The sequence below is a fragment of the Lates calcarifer genome, linkage group LG17 (genome assembly GCF_001640805.2).
Source record: "Lates calcarifer isolate ASB-BC8 linkage group LG17, TLL_Latcal_v3, whole genome shotgun sequence".
Classification (NCBI taxonomy): Eukaryota; Metazoa; Chordata; class Actinopteri; family Centropomidae; genus Lates; species Lates calcarifer.
In genome coordinates this window covers 8987812-9004224 of record NC_066849.1, presented here as the reverse complement: position 1 = coordinate 9004224, position 16413 = coordinate 8987812, and the positions used below count along the sequence as shown (strand labels likewise).

The 16413-nt window shown below is 40.1% G+C and overlaps 2 protein-coding genes across 3 annotated transcripts in view; both read right to left on the bottom strand.

The window, feature by feature from the left end:
* The window catches only part of hcn2b (hyperpolarization activated cyclic nucleotide-gated potassium channel 2b), a 46521-nt gene extending 43196 nt beyond the window's left edge, over positions 1 to 3325 (bottom strand). Inside the window, exon 1 of the mRNA XM_018667277.2 lies at positions 794 to 3325. Coding sequence (XP_018522793.1) covers positions 794 to 1662 — 869 coding nt within the window. The 5' untranslated portion in view covers positions 1663 to 3325. The remainder of the gene's footprint in view (positions 1 to 793) is intronic.
* Positions 3326 to 3477: 152 nt separating this feature from the next.
* On the bottom strand, positions 3478 to 15638 carry bsg (basigin). 2 transcript variants are annotated; one of them, XM_018667280.2, is made up of 8 exons: positions 15399 to 15638; positions 9279 to 9447; positions 8181 to 8269; positions 7354 to 7490; positions 6857 to 7133; positions 4985 to 4997; positions 4816 to 4888; positions 3478 to 4672 (listed from the first exon to the last, which is right to left on the bottom strand). In XM_018667280.2, exons 1-7 carry the CDS (start codon positions 15460 to 15462, stop codon positions 4828 to 4830), a joined length of 810 nt encoding a protein of 269 aa, XP_018522796.1. In that variant the 5' UTR covers positions 15463 to 15638; the 3' UTR covers positions 3478 to 4672; positions 4816 to 4827. The 2 variants fall into 2 exon arrangements, with proteins under 2 accessions (XP_018522796.1, XP_018522795.1); XM_018667279.2 differs by having other exon boundaries at positions 4985 to 5009; positions 15399 to 15637.
* Positions 15639 to 16413: the final 775 nt, after the last annotated feature.

The window sequence follows — 16413 nt, the reverse complement described above, 5'->3', positions numbered from 1 at the left end:
TAATATTTTGAAAGAAAAATTTGAGCCGAGACTGTTTGGGTTTACCCTCAGACCACTGCTGTTTTTCATTCTTAATAACTGCAGGAGCTGTCCTTGGTGCTGAAACAGAGGTTCAGACGCATTCCGGCTCAGCAACGCAACTTTTTCAACTTCACGTCAAGTTCAACTTTAAAACGAAATCCATTAAAGGAGGCTTTTTTTGAGGACACTTGCCTGTTACGCATACATACATCACACTGCAGTTACTGCTTTTTTTTTTTTTTTTTTGCGAATGTAAGCAAGATTTGTCCGGACACCCAGTCGGACTAATGTAACCACTTGGTGTGAAACGCAGTCTCAACACTGAAAGATGTATTTCTGTGAGAAAAAACACATTTTTATTAGTATCTAAAAATGTGAGATATTACAGTTATCCTCCTGAAATGTGGCAACATGCGCTGTCATTTTCTTCACTGCTGAGATCGAGAGTATTTGCTCACAAGTTAAACCTATTTGGCATCGATTATTTAAGCACATCAACATCAAAATTTAAATTTTACGCATTTATTTACACTATTGTGTCTATCCCTTTGGGCTGATGTGTAGCCCGCTGTCGACTTCTAATGTGCATTCAGTGGAAAATATTCTTTTTCTACTCTATTTGTTGTATTTCCTCATATAAAGTTGTTTGGTATGGAGACGGGGCACCAACATATCCACAGACTCAAACATCATATGCTCTTTATCTGTATCGCAGACTCACTCAGTCTGATAGGATGCACTGTTTATGAGCCTAACTCAATTGGACCCATACCTGAAGTCGCTGTATGGGTGGATAATCCAATTACCCGCTGACTTTACGCGCTCTTGCTCTTTTTCCACTGCCTTCTGGCTGCCAAACATGCGCAGGGAGAATTTGTTAACTCCGGGCTGAAGCATGGAACTGAACTGTCGCTGCATGTAAGTCTGATTCCCCCTGGCATCTCCATCGTCCGGCACTATCTGAGAGCCGTCCTCGGCTTTGGAGAATGTGACAGAATTTCTCGACTGCTGACTCGGAGTCTGTCCTTTACTGGTTGGGGCATTGGAGAAGGAAACTCTGGAGTCCTTCTTCTCCATCGCTGCCGCCGCTGTCTTGACCTCGGCCCCGGGCCCCTGTGTCAGGGACCCCGGTGAAGTGACAGAGCCGTCCATGCTCGCAGCCTGCCCCTTGCCGTCTTCTGCTGCCGCTACTACTCCATCTGCCTGCTTCTCCTGTCTTGAGATGAGAGAGGAGAGACTCCCTGAACTGGTCGGGTCCCTTCTACAATCTCCGTTTTTGTTGCATATCATACCGATAGCTCCCTCTCCTATCACTCCCGCCTCTGACACTGTGTCTCCTCCACTCCTGTGGTCTGACTCTGAGCCGTCTCGACCGCCAGCAGCATCCCTCTGGCGTGACAGAGTGGGGGCTGTGCTGCCACTGGCACTGAGAGGTGCGGAGTCCTCGTCTTGCAAGAGCCAGAGCTCATTGTTGTTGGAGTTTTTGCGCGCAATGGACGCGGCTCCGCCTCCTGGCGTAAATTTCTTCATCTTGGTTCCTCCGCTGCTCCCATGATCCTCGCATCCGGTCAAGCTGGGTACTTGAGGTGGTCGTGGCTGCTGGAATTTGGGCTCCTCCTCGCCGTCTTCCGCCTCGTCCATCGCCGGCAGACAAAGACGGACAGACGGATTGTGTGTGTGGGGGGGGGGGGGGCGGATGGACGGACACTCCCGAACCTTGAACCTCCCGGCGAGACTGGGCGGCGGCGGAGGAAGGAATGTGGAGTTCAAAGCAGCAACGGCCCTCTGCTTTCCATTCACAACACTTTAGGATAACAGCGCACCGGTGGCGTTGCCATGGCTGCAACCTGGCTGCTGTTATTGTGTGTGTGTAGAGAGAGAGAGAGAGAAAGACGACAACATTACCCTTGGGCTTAGCTTACACAGAATACTGAAGAAAATACTGTATGTGAACGAAAGAAAGCAATTTTGTCAAACCGGGACACACCCAGCCTCACAGTGTATGTAGAATTTAAAATCTAATAAGTTCGTGAATAAACAAACAAATATTTTATCAAATACATAAATAAACTCACCTGCTGGAACCAAACAACATCAGGACAAAGGCTGACAAATGAAGGTCACAAGAAACCACCAAGTTCACCATCTTTTGCCATCCACTACTGACCTCAGATAACTCAATCAAAAAGGGCTCAGCAGCCAATAACATTTCGCCTCGCCATGGTCAGGTGATCAATAACAAATGCACTACTATATGTAGGCTTTCTTAACTAGACTGGGATCCCGTGTCAACAACGTCCGCCTGTTGCTTTACGTTGGTTGTAGTCTGCCTCAACTGTCGCGCGCTCCCTCTCTTGGTTAAAGGGCTCCACCTTGTGGACAAATCTACACATTGCACCTACTCAAGCTCCCTGCGTGACCATAAAGGCGTTTCTGTCTGTATTAGCACAGTGCGCATAGCCTTTTACTGTTGTGGCAGCAGTTGTATCTTCCCTACTGAATATCAGGCACTTAAAAACTGCATTTACTGTGTTTTTTCTGCAGAACTGACTAAAATGTTGAGTTTACAATCATGCATTGCACAACCTTTTTTCTCTCTTTTTTTCATTCTTCTTATTTGACTTTAACACATTCCAATGGGGTTACAGTGTTTTTACGTGTGGGTACAACTGCCCCATTGGTGTTGGTGTGTTTAAGCCCAAACCGTAGTTCCAGACAACTTCTTAGACTGTAAAAACTAAAGCCTCCAGTGAGAGTGGTTTTCTGAGTTTAAAGGAGATTCACACAGTAGTAAGGGGCCCACATGTATACTGAAAGTTTTTGTTGTAAAAAAAAATACTATTCTCAAGCTCATCTGAGGCTGATATGACAGACTTCAGCAGGCTGAAATGGAGATCTACTCAAGTTTGTTTTTTTAGTGTGAACCCACCACTTTGTGTTACTGTCCCTCCACCACAGCCCAAAACACTTTGGGAAAACACAGAGGGAATTTTGTACTTTTTGGAAGATTAACCGCTTGATTAATCTGACTCGGACTGCTGAGCCCCACGTTAACAACAGCTCAAGTTTTGAGTGTATTTCTGCACCATACAACTGTGGATTTTGCGTCCTATCACTTACACCGGAAGAGCACTAGAATGGGATCTTTTAATGGCGAGCATGGACAGGAGGAATGATTGCAAGAAGCAAGCTTTCAGCGATCAGATGGGAACCTGTTTTAAGACAAACATTAAAACTGTGAGCCTGTCCTTTAATAACAATGGTAAACAAGGTATAAATAAGAAAACAGTGAACACACATTTAACTTTTAGCTATTTCCCTTTGTGAATTAGTATTTTTTTTTTATAGGTTTAGTTTTTGTACAGGTTCACAAAGTCAGTTACATATTTTATACAATTTACTCCTTATTGCGTTATCATTTCATTTAAGTAAAAGTTGAGCAAGTGAACAGGTGTGTAAAATCGAATACCTTTATTCAGTTTGTGCAAGTTGTACAATAGATGGTGTTCCCATGTACTTGGAAGGTACAACAATTTACACAACTCTGGCTAGGTCTTTTTATTTGTGGAACTCTGAAATGGTAACATCCAATCACAACACTACTCAGGTTAAATGGAACATATGGCTTCTGAGTCATCTACACAGTGGAGGGAACAGAGACATGGGTCCAACAATCGCACAGAAAATGTTTTTTCTCAGATCACATGGAGTGAAAAAGAAGAAACATCTCATTAAATGTTTATCTGAAGCTTTAAACATCAGTGCGTAGTATTTATGTTGCATTCCACAGAAGCAACAGAAGTTACATCTCTTGCACTTGGTCCTTAATAGATTTTTTTTTTTTTTTTTTTTTTACAGTGGATGTGACATCGGCAACAAAAAAAATGGTGACTAAAACTTGAATTTTAAATATGTGAATGTTAAGATTAAATAATAGCATGATTTAAAGGACAAAAGCTTTCCTACTAAAACTGTAATTTCTTATGGCAACAAAACCTAGCAAACATTGAATCTTTCTGTCATTTCTGCATTTAATTTTAAGTGTCACATTTACAACAGATAATAAAATGCAAAAAGACAAAAGAGAAATGGTGCTTGTTAAGGCAAAGTTTAGAACTCTGCTAAAGGAGGTTTGTGGTGGTGTAGGGAAAGATCAAACGTGAATTCAAACGCACTCCAGTCATTGCTGTAAGAATGGCAGTGATTTATCAGAATCAAAGAAACGTTTCAGATCCTCTGAAACAGAACTTGTGCTGCTTCACTAGTCACCATTCCAGGTTGGAAAATATAAAAGCAGACTGACGACTGTGTGGTCAGTGTAGGAAGCATCAGCGTGAACAGAAAATAACCACAAACTAAGCATTCCTCACGTGAAACATTCTAATGATTTTACAACGAACACACACTTTTCTAGAACAGCATTTAAACTCATGCAATATTTGCCCCAGGGCCTTGAGCAGAAATTATTTCACACTATGTTCTCTGGCTGCACAATGTGGAGAAGAATATAGAAGAAAAACAAAACAAGAGGAAGTCACTCTGTTTCTTAAAACATTAACACCCAAGCACAAAAAGGTACTTAAAATTGCAGGGTGCACAGTATAATGTGCCACACAACAGCTGAATCCTGGACTGACATCTGCCCGTCCATCTAGAGAGGAAAAAAGGGGGCATGAGAGAAGTATGTTTATTTTTTATCATTATTATATTTTTTCTTTTTCTATTGTTCAAGAGCAGATTTGTTCTTTTAAATTTCATAAACAACTCACAAATTGCCCCCTCTTACATACGCACCTCTTTCAGCTTCTAGTTAGAATTCCTTTGCCTCACATTCTTGTCTTTGTGGTTTGCAGTAGAGTTGCTCTTCCTGAAAAAGCACATTAAAAAAAACAAACATGAGTTCTGCAAAAAAGACAAAATTCAAAGTGACAAACAAGGTACTAAAGGTACTGACAGTACTTACAGAGGAGCAGATCCTGAGTCGTCATCTAGAAACGATCAATGAAAGAAAGCAAACAAGAAAAACAAGGGTCAGTTGACAGCAGGTTTCATGACTGTGACTGGTGTGAGTAAAACATGCCCCCTACCCCACAAATAATGGAAGCAAATGTTATAACATAACATCCTCTGCAACATGAATCCAATGAGGTTATGATCAAATCCAACTAAACATGAACTGAAGCATGCCCACCTGTTGCATTTCTGACAATGAGTGATACAACAAAATCCTTGGAGGATCATTTATCAAGCACACAATCACTGTCTGTGATCAATCAATGACACGTTGCTAAATGTCACTTAATAGACTGCTATGTGTTTCTTTAGTAAATCTGCAGTAACATTTTTCATATACTGTCCAGAATCACCCCTCAGCATCACAGAGGCTCATGCAATACAAGCAAAGGACACCAAAGGAGCACTGCAGTGGCCATATTAAGATAAAAAAACAGTAAACATCTTTGAACTGGCAGAGCTAACACACAACCTGGCATGTACAGAGGCAGTATTGACACCAGAGCAAGAGCACGTATTCACAAGGTAAGGCAAGGAGTAGCCTCCCTTTGTGGCCAAATGGTGAATGACACAAATGGTAAATGGTATACTGGTCTTGAGAAGAGGGTTGCCTATCATTTATCATGCATAAAGTACAAGATGCAGAAGGCATGCAGACAGGATGCTGAAACCTCTCACTTTTCAACCTATTGAATTTCATGTCAAACCATTACACTAGTCTGAGTGTCTCATTTGACTCTTTCATTGGCTCAAACAAATGGTTTTTAAAAAGAACCAAGAAATGAAGTGGAGAGAAAAATAGCTGAAGCTTGCTCTGTATAGAGATTGCAGGGCCAGTGAAAGAGTGACCAGATCTTTGAGCACATTCCTCTTAGAAGTGGTGACTAGGAAAGCAGCTCATTCAGGCTCCCATTGAGTTTTCCACGCGGTCATCTCAGCCCAACCACTTCAGTCTGACATGCAGTTTTGTTCACTTACCAAAATGCAAAATCAGCAGCGAACAGAGAAGTAAAAATGTAAATAATAAAAAATAATATTTTCTAATACAGATAGTTTACACAGAAGCGAAAGCTAATTCCTGACTTTTAAACTTTAAATATAAATAATAGAGACAATAAGGGTTCATACTGAATGCATGCAATTCCATTCCTACATCTCCACAAACAGCAATGTCTGGACTTATTAGTCTCCAACTTCATACTGGAGGGCACTGAATCTTCTCAACTCACAGTTCAGCACACTTGGTTTACAATTTGATGTGTCTTTATCCTATCAGAAGTTAAATAACTTAAACTAGACTTCTTTACAGCCACCCACTGGCCTGTCCACAAAAAGTTGAGTGCAGGCTGGGAAATAGCCATATCCACCTTAAAATGTATATATAGTTTATTTATTTTCAATGTGAGGGCATTTTTTTCCTACTAAAACCTGTATAATTAGTAAAATAGGAAAACTGCCAAACTGTTTTGGAAAATACCAACAATTGTGGCCAGTTGATAAATAAATTTTCAGCTGTAAGTGGCTGTTCAGACCGAAAACAACACTGATTAAAAAAAAAAAAAAAGAAAGTAATGGAGTTAATAGCACTTCATTTTGCTAGGAGCAAAGATTTTACTTAATCTTATGTTTTGCTCATCTCAAGGTAGAATGGTAGAACTAACCTATTCAAGGTACAAAAGTGACTAACCTTTTTTTTTTTTTGCGTGAACCATCTGGAATGAATGCAAAGACTGCATTTTATCACACAGTGCTGATGTCGGTCTGAACACGGCCTGACAGCTGATCTAATATGTGGTGGTGCAGGCTGCATGGCATTACGTACCGTCATTGACCTCATCGGGCTTTCTCCTCTTCTCATAGATGAAGATGATAGTCACCAGGATAATGACTTCGGCCACAATGCCAAGGAAGGGCCAGAGAGCGGCCAAGCGACTGCGGACACGCAGGTGGATCTTGTCGCTGTTTGTGCCAAGTTCATTGGTCCCAGAGCAGACATAGTCTCCAATGTCATTTTCCATGCTCAGGTCATTAACGGTCAGAGTGGTCTTATTAGGAGTGCTCTTGATCTCATATTTGTCGCTAGTTCCATTGATGATAGGCTGCGGATTGCGTTTAAGCAACAAGTTTGTTAGGCAAATAAAAAGACAGATGTAACCATTCTGCATTATTTCATTTCTTTTTACAGTTGGATTACTGGACATGTATCATTTGCAACAGACAAACCATCACAATATTTATTGTGATTGAAATGTTTAGGTTTATGTTTTCTGGCTTAGAAAAACATGATAAAATAATAGATAATAAGCTTGAGACACATACCGTTTGTATGCCATCTACCTCTTTGAACCAAGTCCAGTCAGTGGGCAGTGGATAGCCATGACTCACACAGGCCATCACACCTTTGTCCTTTTCATTGCCATGCTCTGAGTGCTTGTAGGCAAAAACATGGGGGAGTGCTGGGAAAAAAAGACACATACTCAAATTAGAATATGAAAATCTGTGAATTAAACTGCCCTGTATCTTTCATCCCAGAGCACAAGACACCTTCACATAAGACTCTGAAACCAAGAACCAACTATAATGCTACATATGCAATTGTTGTTGTTTGCTATATTCCCAATTTTTTACTATTTAATCATTCATATGATGCTAAACTTTAATTTCAAACAATTATCATTTTCTGCAACAGCCGAACAAGAATAAAACAACAATAGACGAGATCTTCTCTATTACGTATCTTACAGAAACACTCGTGTCTCTTCACTATTCACTTTTATTCACACTAGCAGCTTGCTCCAGTTTGTTACTAATAGGTTGTTTAATCTAGCTCCATGTGAACAATGAATGACATGTATTCAAAGTTAATCAGGGGGGCATGGTCAACAGTTTATGGATACATAATCCTTGATGTTGTAAACAAATGGCCACACCGAGATCATGGACCAGACCACCAGATCAGCCAAGGCATCACCTTAAATGTCATCAGGACTAACGTTAGTAAAAACATAGCATAACTCAATGCATCCTGGAAAATTGTTGCCTAAACTGACAGCTGCAATGAGATACAATCTAAAGTATCTGTAACTATTTTTTTTACAAATCTAAGTTGCAACCATGATAGGTAAAAATCTTTGAAATGAACTTACTTTTGACTTCAATTGTCTTCTTCACCTCTGGTTCAGTCAGGAAGACACACTCATACTTTCCACTAGAACTGTGGGTGATCTTATCCAAACTGTGCAAAGAAAAGAATTCAGGATTTAAAAACACCATGCAACACTCAGACATCAGGTGTACATTTCTACGCAGACCTAATGACCTAGCATGTAGTGGGTAGTGAATCGTAACCAATTCTGCTAAAAACACTTTAATGACAGTGACGAGTTTTCCACTTAACTAAGTAGCAAATCCACAATAGAACCCTGGTTATGCTCAAGAGCTGCAGGTAAAAATAAAGCTGCTTGTTCCTGCAACAAATATTTCAAATTTCCCCTTGTAATCACAATCGCACTTTTGTTTGGTGCTGCTGTCCCGTACAGTTCTGCCTGCTCTCTCTAATGGGGAATTAAGGTCAGGCCAAGTGAGCACACTGCTAGGGGCGCTTATCCCTGCTGCCAAGACTACTGGCAAAGCTGCACGTCTGCACAGTCCATCTCTCTGCTAATCAAGAGTGGTGAATGGCTGAATGGCGCCCCTAGCTCTGCTGCTGATGGAGGCAGCCAGGGAGAAAGGGAAAACAGTGAGAGGGGGGAGGGAGGACAGATGAGCAAAGTGCGAGGGAGAGCAAGTCAGAGGGTAAAGATGGCAATATACTGTAGTAAAAGAGCCAGAAATGAACAGCATAACAATCAAGGGTAAAGAGCAAAAAAAGGGAAATAAGGCTAGCGGATGCTAGCCATGTAAAGCAAAGGGAGGTCTCTTCTAGGCTGAGGAATGGTTAAATGTCCTCTATATCAATCATATTTCAGCCCATAAGTCATCTAGAATTATTAAAGCCAAGTGGGCTTGCCATTTTCTTCTACAGTACATTCACTCACTACTGCTAATCAGTGAACTGTAACAGCCAAAACATAACAGTGAATTCTTATGCTTTAATAGCTAGCAAGAAACATTGCACAACCACTGCCAGATTCAAGACAACGGACATTTTTAGGACTATCAGAGGATGAGTGCCTATATTGTGCCATAGTAACTGCAGGGCACATACGTCCATATGGCACACTTGAGTGGATGCAGATACTTACGTAAGGGCTGTGTGAGAGGCAGAATCAGTTGTCTTGGTGGATTCAATGAGTTTTCCATTGTGCATCCAGAGAGATCCCTTGATGGGAAGGTTGGACTCTGTCAAGTTGCAGGTCAGGATCGCAGAGGTCTGGTTGCTGACCTCAGGAGGATCAGCAATGATGTTTGGGGCTTCAGATAAACAGAAAAGGGAAAAAAATAGATTATTATCATCCTTTTCTAGAAAGAAAATTTTCAGCTTATTGGGATTTAACAACATCTTTGAAGGTTTAGATATTAAAGCATGTGCTTATATTTACTTACTGACTCAAGGTATTGTCTTGAAATGTATCATTGTGGGAATCATTTTTTATCTAAAGTCTACTTTACATTTTGTCTCATGACACTCAACAGTTGTCTTCACAGAAATTAATAATTAGATGGTCATGCACATACCATGTACATGATAGCTCTATGCCCATTGCTAACACTCATTTATGAGCAAAAATTAAAATGTAGGAAAGGTGGAAGAAGACAACTATGAAACCACTTCTTAACTGTTTCTTGGTTATTCTTTGTCTTGTCACCAGGTTGTAAATACGTAAATACATAGTTTTTTTTGTTAAAGCAATTGTTGAGTGTTCAACCGGAAAGAAGAATTTTCGCCTAAGTATATGGGTTTATTCCTCCAAGTTTGAGAAGGAAATTATACCGGTTCTGACAAATTCAAATTCAAAAGAGAAAACAGTGTGACGCAAGTACAAGTTCTCTACAAATGCACAAAACTTTCCAAAAAGGGTGGAAAGAGCTCCCTATTTTGGGGAGCTCCTTCCCGCCATCAGTAGAATGAAGGGAAGTGTAGGAGTTGTACTGGAAAGCTAATAGATCTACCAAAGGTCATGGGGAAAAGATCAATTAATAAATACATGCAGAAGAAGCAACACAAGGGGAATGAAAAAATTCTGGCAGATTAACTGCCAATCACACGACAGAATGAAATAATTAGATAATAAAGAAAGTGACCAATACTTCCAAAGTAAAAAAAATACATAAATAATACTGGACCACAAGGCAGAAAGATGCCCCATGGCTTTAATAATTAGTTGCCATCTTCTGTGCCTACAGTTCAGTAGAATATAAGCCACAGGAATGGTCTACAAGCATAAACAAAGAGGGTATTGCCAGTGTTAGTATCAATTGAGGAAAATGCTAGCAAAATGAATATCTACCAAGAAGCAATACTAGCCCAGTAATCTGACACCCCTTCTTTGTTTTTCTTAAAATTAAATATTCATATTTTGCTCACACTTTTTATATAGGAACCATTTGCAAATTTCCAACCTTATGACCAGTATTATATACACCTAATCCTATAATAATGGTACCTTAACCTTGAAAAGAGGCAAAAAAAAGGCATCAGATTGAAGACGTTTTCTGTGTCAGGGAATACAGGATTAGGGTGAGGCCCAGCCACACTTTACAACCAGGTTCATACTCTACTACAGGACAACTTTGGGGCTTTTGAGGACAGGATAGGGAGAGTGTATACTGGGTGAATCAGGGTGGAGAGGGTACTGGACCGGGAAGCACGGGAATTGAGTGCAACGGGAGCTGAATGTCCAGGACTTCACTAATGAGGAGATAACAGTCAAGCTACTTTGTCCGGCGTCTCCTCATGTTTCCTCTGCCACTCACTTTCAATCACAATTATGTTTGCCTGCGAGCGGATCCACTTGATTTTTGGCGTCTTCTTCAGTTCATTGCGGTCAGGGTCGTTGGAAGCGCGGCACTCGTATGTGCCCGAGTCTTCGAGGGTGAGGCTAGTGAGGTGAATGGTGCTCGTACCATGTGTTATATATGTGGCATTTATTTGCACACGGTCATCCCGAGCCCCATCAAAGAGCTGGGTGATCGACTCGTTGGGCTCTTCACCCTCTATAAACCACCACTGCACCTCAGGGATGGGGTTTCCTATCACCTCACAATGCAGCTCTGCACTGTCATTGATCAGCTTCATCTGAGACAGGGGTGATTTGATAAAGCCAGCTGAGCACCATTTACAGTCAGCCCAGCAGGCAGAGATTTTCAGAATTTTTGAATGTGGTGGGTTAAAAGCAAAGCCAGGTGATTTCATGGATTGATGAAAAAAAAAAAGGCAGTGATGGAAGAAAGACAAGCAAACAGGAGAAAGAAAGAAAAAGAAACAAAGTTAATAAAACAGAAATGAAATGAAAATATGAAAGTAAGCACACAGAAAAGGCACAGATCAGAGTAACATTTTCACCCAATTACTTTGGGAAATGCTTCGATCACTTCTGGTACTCTGACCCATTAAGAGAAAAATGAGAAACGCAACATGAAGGATTATTAGGGATGACCCAAGTCTATTTCAAAGTGCAGCATCAACTCATACAGTCAGTTTCCACTTATGTGGCTAAAATAAATTTGCTGCGATACAGCAGCCTTGCAATTAAGGTTACCCCTATGAAGGTTACAGTGTTTAGTTTTTATTGAGCAAAGGTGTTATGATCAACATCATTTTATGGTTTGTGTTGCAGTTGTATTGAATTGTATGCATAACACTTGAAATTTTATAATTTTCTGTCCACTCCATTACTCGGTAATAAATGTTTGAACTGTTGAGACTTTTGGAGACATCCCTAAAGGCAGCTATAGCGACAACAAAACAAAAAACAACAACAAAACATTAAAAGCATCCAATAGCATTCCCATGAAGTCAAAACAATGTGCAATGAATGAAACAGAACATGAAAAGCAGATGTAGTTGAAATGAAAAACAAATTAAATAAAAAATCCATGAAAGCCTTAGGACATGCAGCAAGCATTTTGAACTAATAGGCTTTTCCCTTCTGCACCTAGTGTGTTACATCAGTCTAACATAGTAACACACACTATTTTTCAGTACATTCCACCAGTGATTTAATGGAGGCAGTGCACATGACTTCATTGTACATGGAAGTCACAGCAGGCAGGGTGGATTTGTTTGGCTACTCAGTGGTGGACAGGGGGTTTATTCACTTAGGTGGGTCCAGGGAGGAATAACATTCTGACACCACAGGGCAAAGCACATTGTTCCACTCCTCTCAGAAACATTTTTCTCATACACATACACACACCCTTTTTGTGCATTACCTTCAAGAAATATATGTAATTTTACGTCGGGTATGATCAATTTTTCAAAACACTTCAAATCAAAACTGTCAGACAGACCCATGAGCTTCTCAACAAGAGCCAAAGTTACTACATGTATATCAAGTAACCTTTCAAGCGCAGAGTGGCTTCCCCACCATTAACAAAGGTCACCTTCATAGCACACATTGTATGAAAGTTCAGAATCAAATATAGTCTAGACCCAAGTCCCCACTGTATACCACGTGAATCTTGGCAGTGTATTTTACAGCCTTTAACCTCTACCCTATAATATGAGAATCTCTGTGTGTTCAGAGCCCTGTTCAAAGAACAAATGTAATAGTCAGTATTCTACACTAGTGTACGGTAAACAACACACTAAATAGCCTTAACAGTGCACACAAAGGCCTGGAAATCAATGATTTTACCATGGAGGAAAAAAGATTAAATCCTTTATGTAATTTAGAGATAGCATGGGATTTGTTAAGCACAAAAAAACAAGAGGGGAGCAAATAAACCCAAACTGTGGGTATACATGCTCTATCTTCTTCATAGAGGGTTTGTTCGCTTTTTTCATTCAACTAGCTGGTTGAAAATTAACAACTCCAATAAGGATTTAGTCAGCCTTTTGAGAGGAGAAAGAATATGCAAAGATTGTAATCCTGAGGCCACTTTCGACACTCACGTAACAAAGTACATTGAAATTTTCACCCTGAACAGGAAAAGCCAGTACAATGTAATGTCCCTCCCAAGAGAAGATGGATGCCAGTGGCTCCAACATAATCAAAGAGGTGAAACACTGGTAAACATGCACATTGTTTAAAGGACAAGCTTTTATCTCAGTGCTGCTTTATTCAATCAAGGTCAATGTTTAGAAATAAATAACTTCTTATGAAGGGGGAAATACTTGTCACTTTCAGCCCACATACATGTACTGGATGTGACCTGGTCTTTCCAGTCTATCTGGGTGCATATGTGGAGTGCAGTGGCCCACTTTGTCCAATGTAATACTTTAGCTGTGGCAGACCAGCACTATTTGTCACCACTATTACAAGGATGTCAACTCCCACAAAACCAAAAAAATGCCACCCTCACTGCACTACTACTGTGACTGCAGGCTTTTATCATAAAAGGATAATTTAAGTAAAAGCAGGTTAAGCAGCTCGGGTCTCAAAATGATGGTCAATAAAAAAATGAGTCTGTATTCAACACCATTAACCAAATTGGGGGAAAAAGATCAAGTACTTAACATATGTGGAAAAAATGGCTTTTCCTGCTGTTTTATTTTTCACACAAAATAACCTTACCCACCTGTCTGCCTCATAACCTACTTTGCATGCCAAAGTTAAGCTGGAGAAGAAGCTGAAACTCTAGGGAAATCTAATTTTACTCCTGATCTACTCCAGTGCTGGCTTTACCAAAGCACGAAAGCTCAAGTTGCATGAGGGCTCCTTGTGTGCGTTTGTCTTATGTGCACAAATACATCTCATTCATTAACAATTTGATTGCTGGTACCAAATCTCTTTAAAAAATTAAGCTGTCCTACTTTACCCATCCTTATATGACTAAAGTCCATAATTTTACAACATCAGTGGATGTACATGCCCATCTCTCTTAACTGACTTGGGATGATGAAATACTGAAGGAGAAATGACTCAGTTTGGGTGTTTTATAAGTGTGCCTATCAAACAGAGAGTAACTCTTTCACTGGTAAAACTCTAGTTTGTTAAAGCAATCTTAAACTTATCACAGAATAAAATTCTTACATAACTGAGCACAATGACAACAGAATCAGCAAACTATCATAAATTTTGGACTATCATCATATTTTAAGTTACAAGCTCACTCAGGTACTCGTTCACATATAGTCAACACAATGACTGTCAAGTAGCTTCATAGTAAGACTAGAAAATTGTCAAGTATCACTATGAATACTGCTCCCACATAATCCCTAGGGCCATTTCAGTCGTTACCAGTGAATGTTTGCTTAAGACTGAGTGAGTCCTCCTATTAGTTATTAGCCATAACAGCTGTCACTACAATGTTGACACTCATGTCCATTGATACAGCCAATCGATAATTGATTATGATCACTGTAACCAACCAAAGGGTTATGTACGAATAAAATGTTGCTCTTCGTCGAATAACGTTAGGCGTCGAATAACGTTAGCATCATCTAACAGCGTATTTTAACAGCGTACTTCAGAATGTGAGAGGAAGCTCAAAATGCTGTGCTCTGACAGCTAATACACATGAGGCCGATGAGGCCTACTGGCTCACTGAATACGAGACAACTCATGACCGTTTCATCAGAACAAGCCACCAACTATCGTTTAAGTGGATGAGACTGTTAATTCTACGTCATGAGGCAGGACCTCGCTTCCTAAAAGCCTGTAATTTTAAGACTAATATTATGTTACTCATCAGTTTTTTATGGTAAACGTGTCCTGTGAAGACGACAGTTTATGTTTACTACTAATGGACACCAACCCTTTATAACGTTACGCAACTGCAACTTCAGTTGACACAAACGTAACAACAAACGTTACTGAATCACTGTACATTCTAAATTAACGTTGGAGCTCACATGATCGATCACATTAGGATACTTAACATTTGACAAACTCGAACAACATCAAACACTTTCTGTAAAACATTGGCAGACGAAAAGAGATTAGAAAACATAACATGTAACGTTAACGCTGCTTAACTGCAGTCACGAAACGGCCCAGAAAGCTTTAGCGACTGCAAATTAGCAAAATGTGTCGCTAGCATTACCGCTATACCTAATACAACGAACGTTAACACGGTAATGTTTGCTACTAACGCTGGATAAAAAGGTTTTTGTTTAGTATTAGTAGCAGCTGTAAAAGATATTCGAAAATCAATAGTGTCGTAACGTAAACAACAGGAGTCTGAATAAACATTTTTAATGTTCGTAGTCAGGGCAAAGTCTACATCTTCAACCAACATGGCTGACACAAAATTCTTACCTGTGGACGCATTGGCTCGCCAACAGCTCAACAGAAGGGCACTGATAGCCCACAACAACTTCATGGTTAATATTTTAGGACGTACTAAATCGTCGAATAAATGCAATATCAAATACAGTGGGTTGAATCTTCCTCCTTCTCCTCTTCTCGTGAAGTTCTAGCGGCGATGTAGGAGCCGAATGTCCGACACTGAGCCCGATGTAGTTGGTCGTCCTCTAGTTGCACCTCACGCACACGCCCTGATCAGCACGTAGACATGACGCACTGTTTAGAGGCGTGGTCACGTCAAATGACTTACGTTGGTCTTAAATTGAAACCGGTTAAAGTTATTCACTGATCATATTCTTAGATGATTTGGCAAAGCATAGATTCAATGTAATATATTTCATAGAGTGGTCGTTAAAGCTAGATAAAAGGAGAAATTTGGTGTGTTTTAAATTGACTCTTAAAGATATAACAATCTCAACAAATTAGAAACAAAAATATAAAGTAAAAAACGTATCATGATGTCGCCTCAGACACATTTAAGATTATTGAAAAAGAGACACATTTATATCGTACATTCACAGGCCTAATATGCATGTCACCCATCTCAGTAATGTGTCTAAAGTTAAAGTCAGAGTGCACAGAGCAAAAAACTGTGTGTAGGGAAACAAGGTTTCATCTCCTTGGATTTAAATAAATGACTTAATTCTAAAGTACTGAGTGCTCACAAGAGAACCGGTTTCATCTCTCTCTCACACAATTGATAAACTAGTAAGAAAAAATAAATAAAAATAAACATGGTGATCCCAGAAATCATGCTGTGGCATTGGTTGTCAGAAAATGGTGACTTGTAGAAGGGCCAGTGTGAAGGTCCTTGAGTGACCTGACCTCAGTCCTATTAAAACTTTGTGGAAATTAGTTACAGTTTACATTTCAATTTCACATTAACTCGGAAGAAGCCTGAATAAATGTATGAGACGATGTTGGAAAATCTATATGTGCCATGCCAACCTGTTAAAAATCAGTTTCT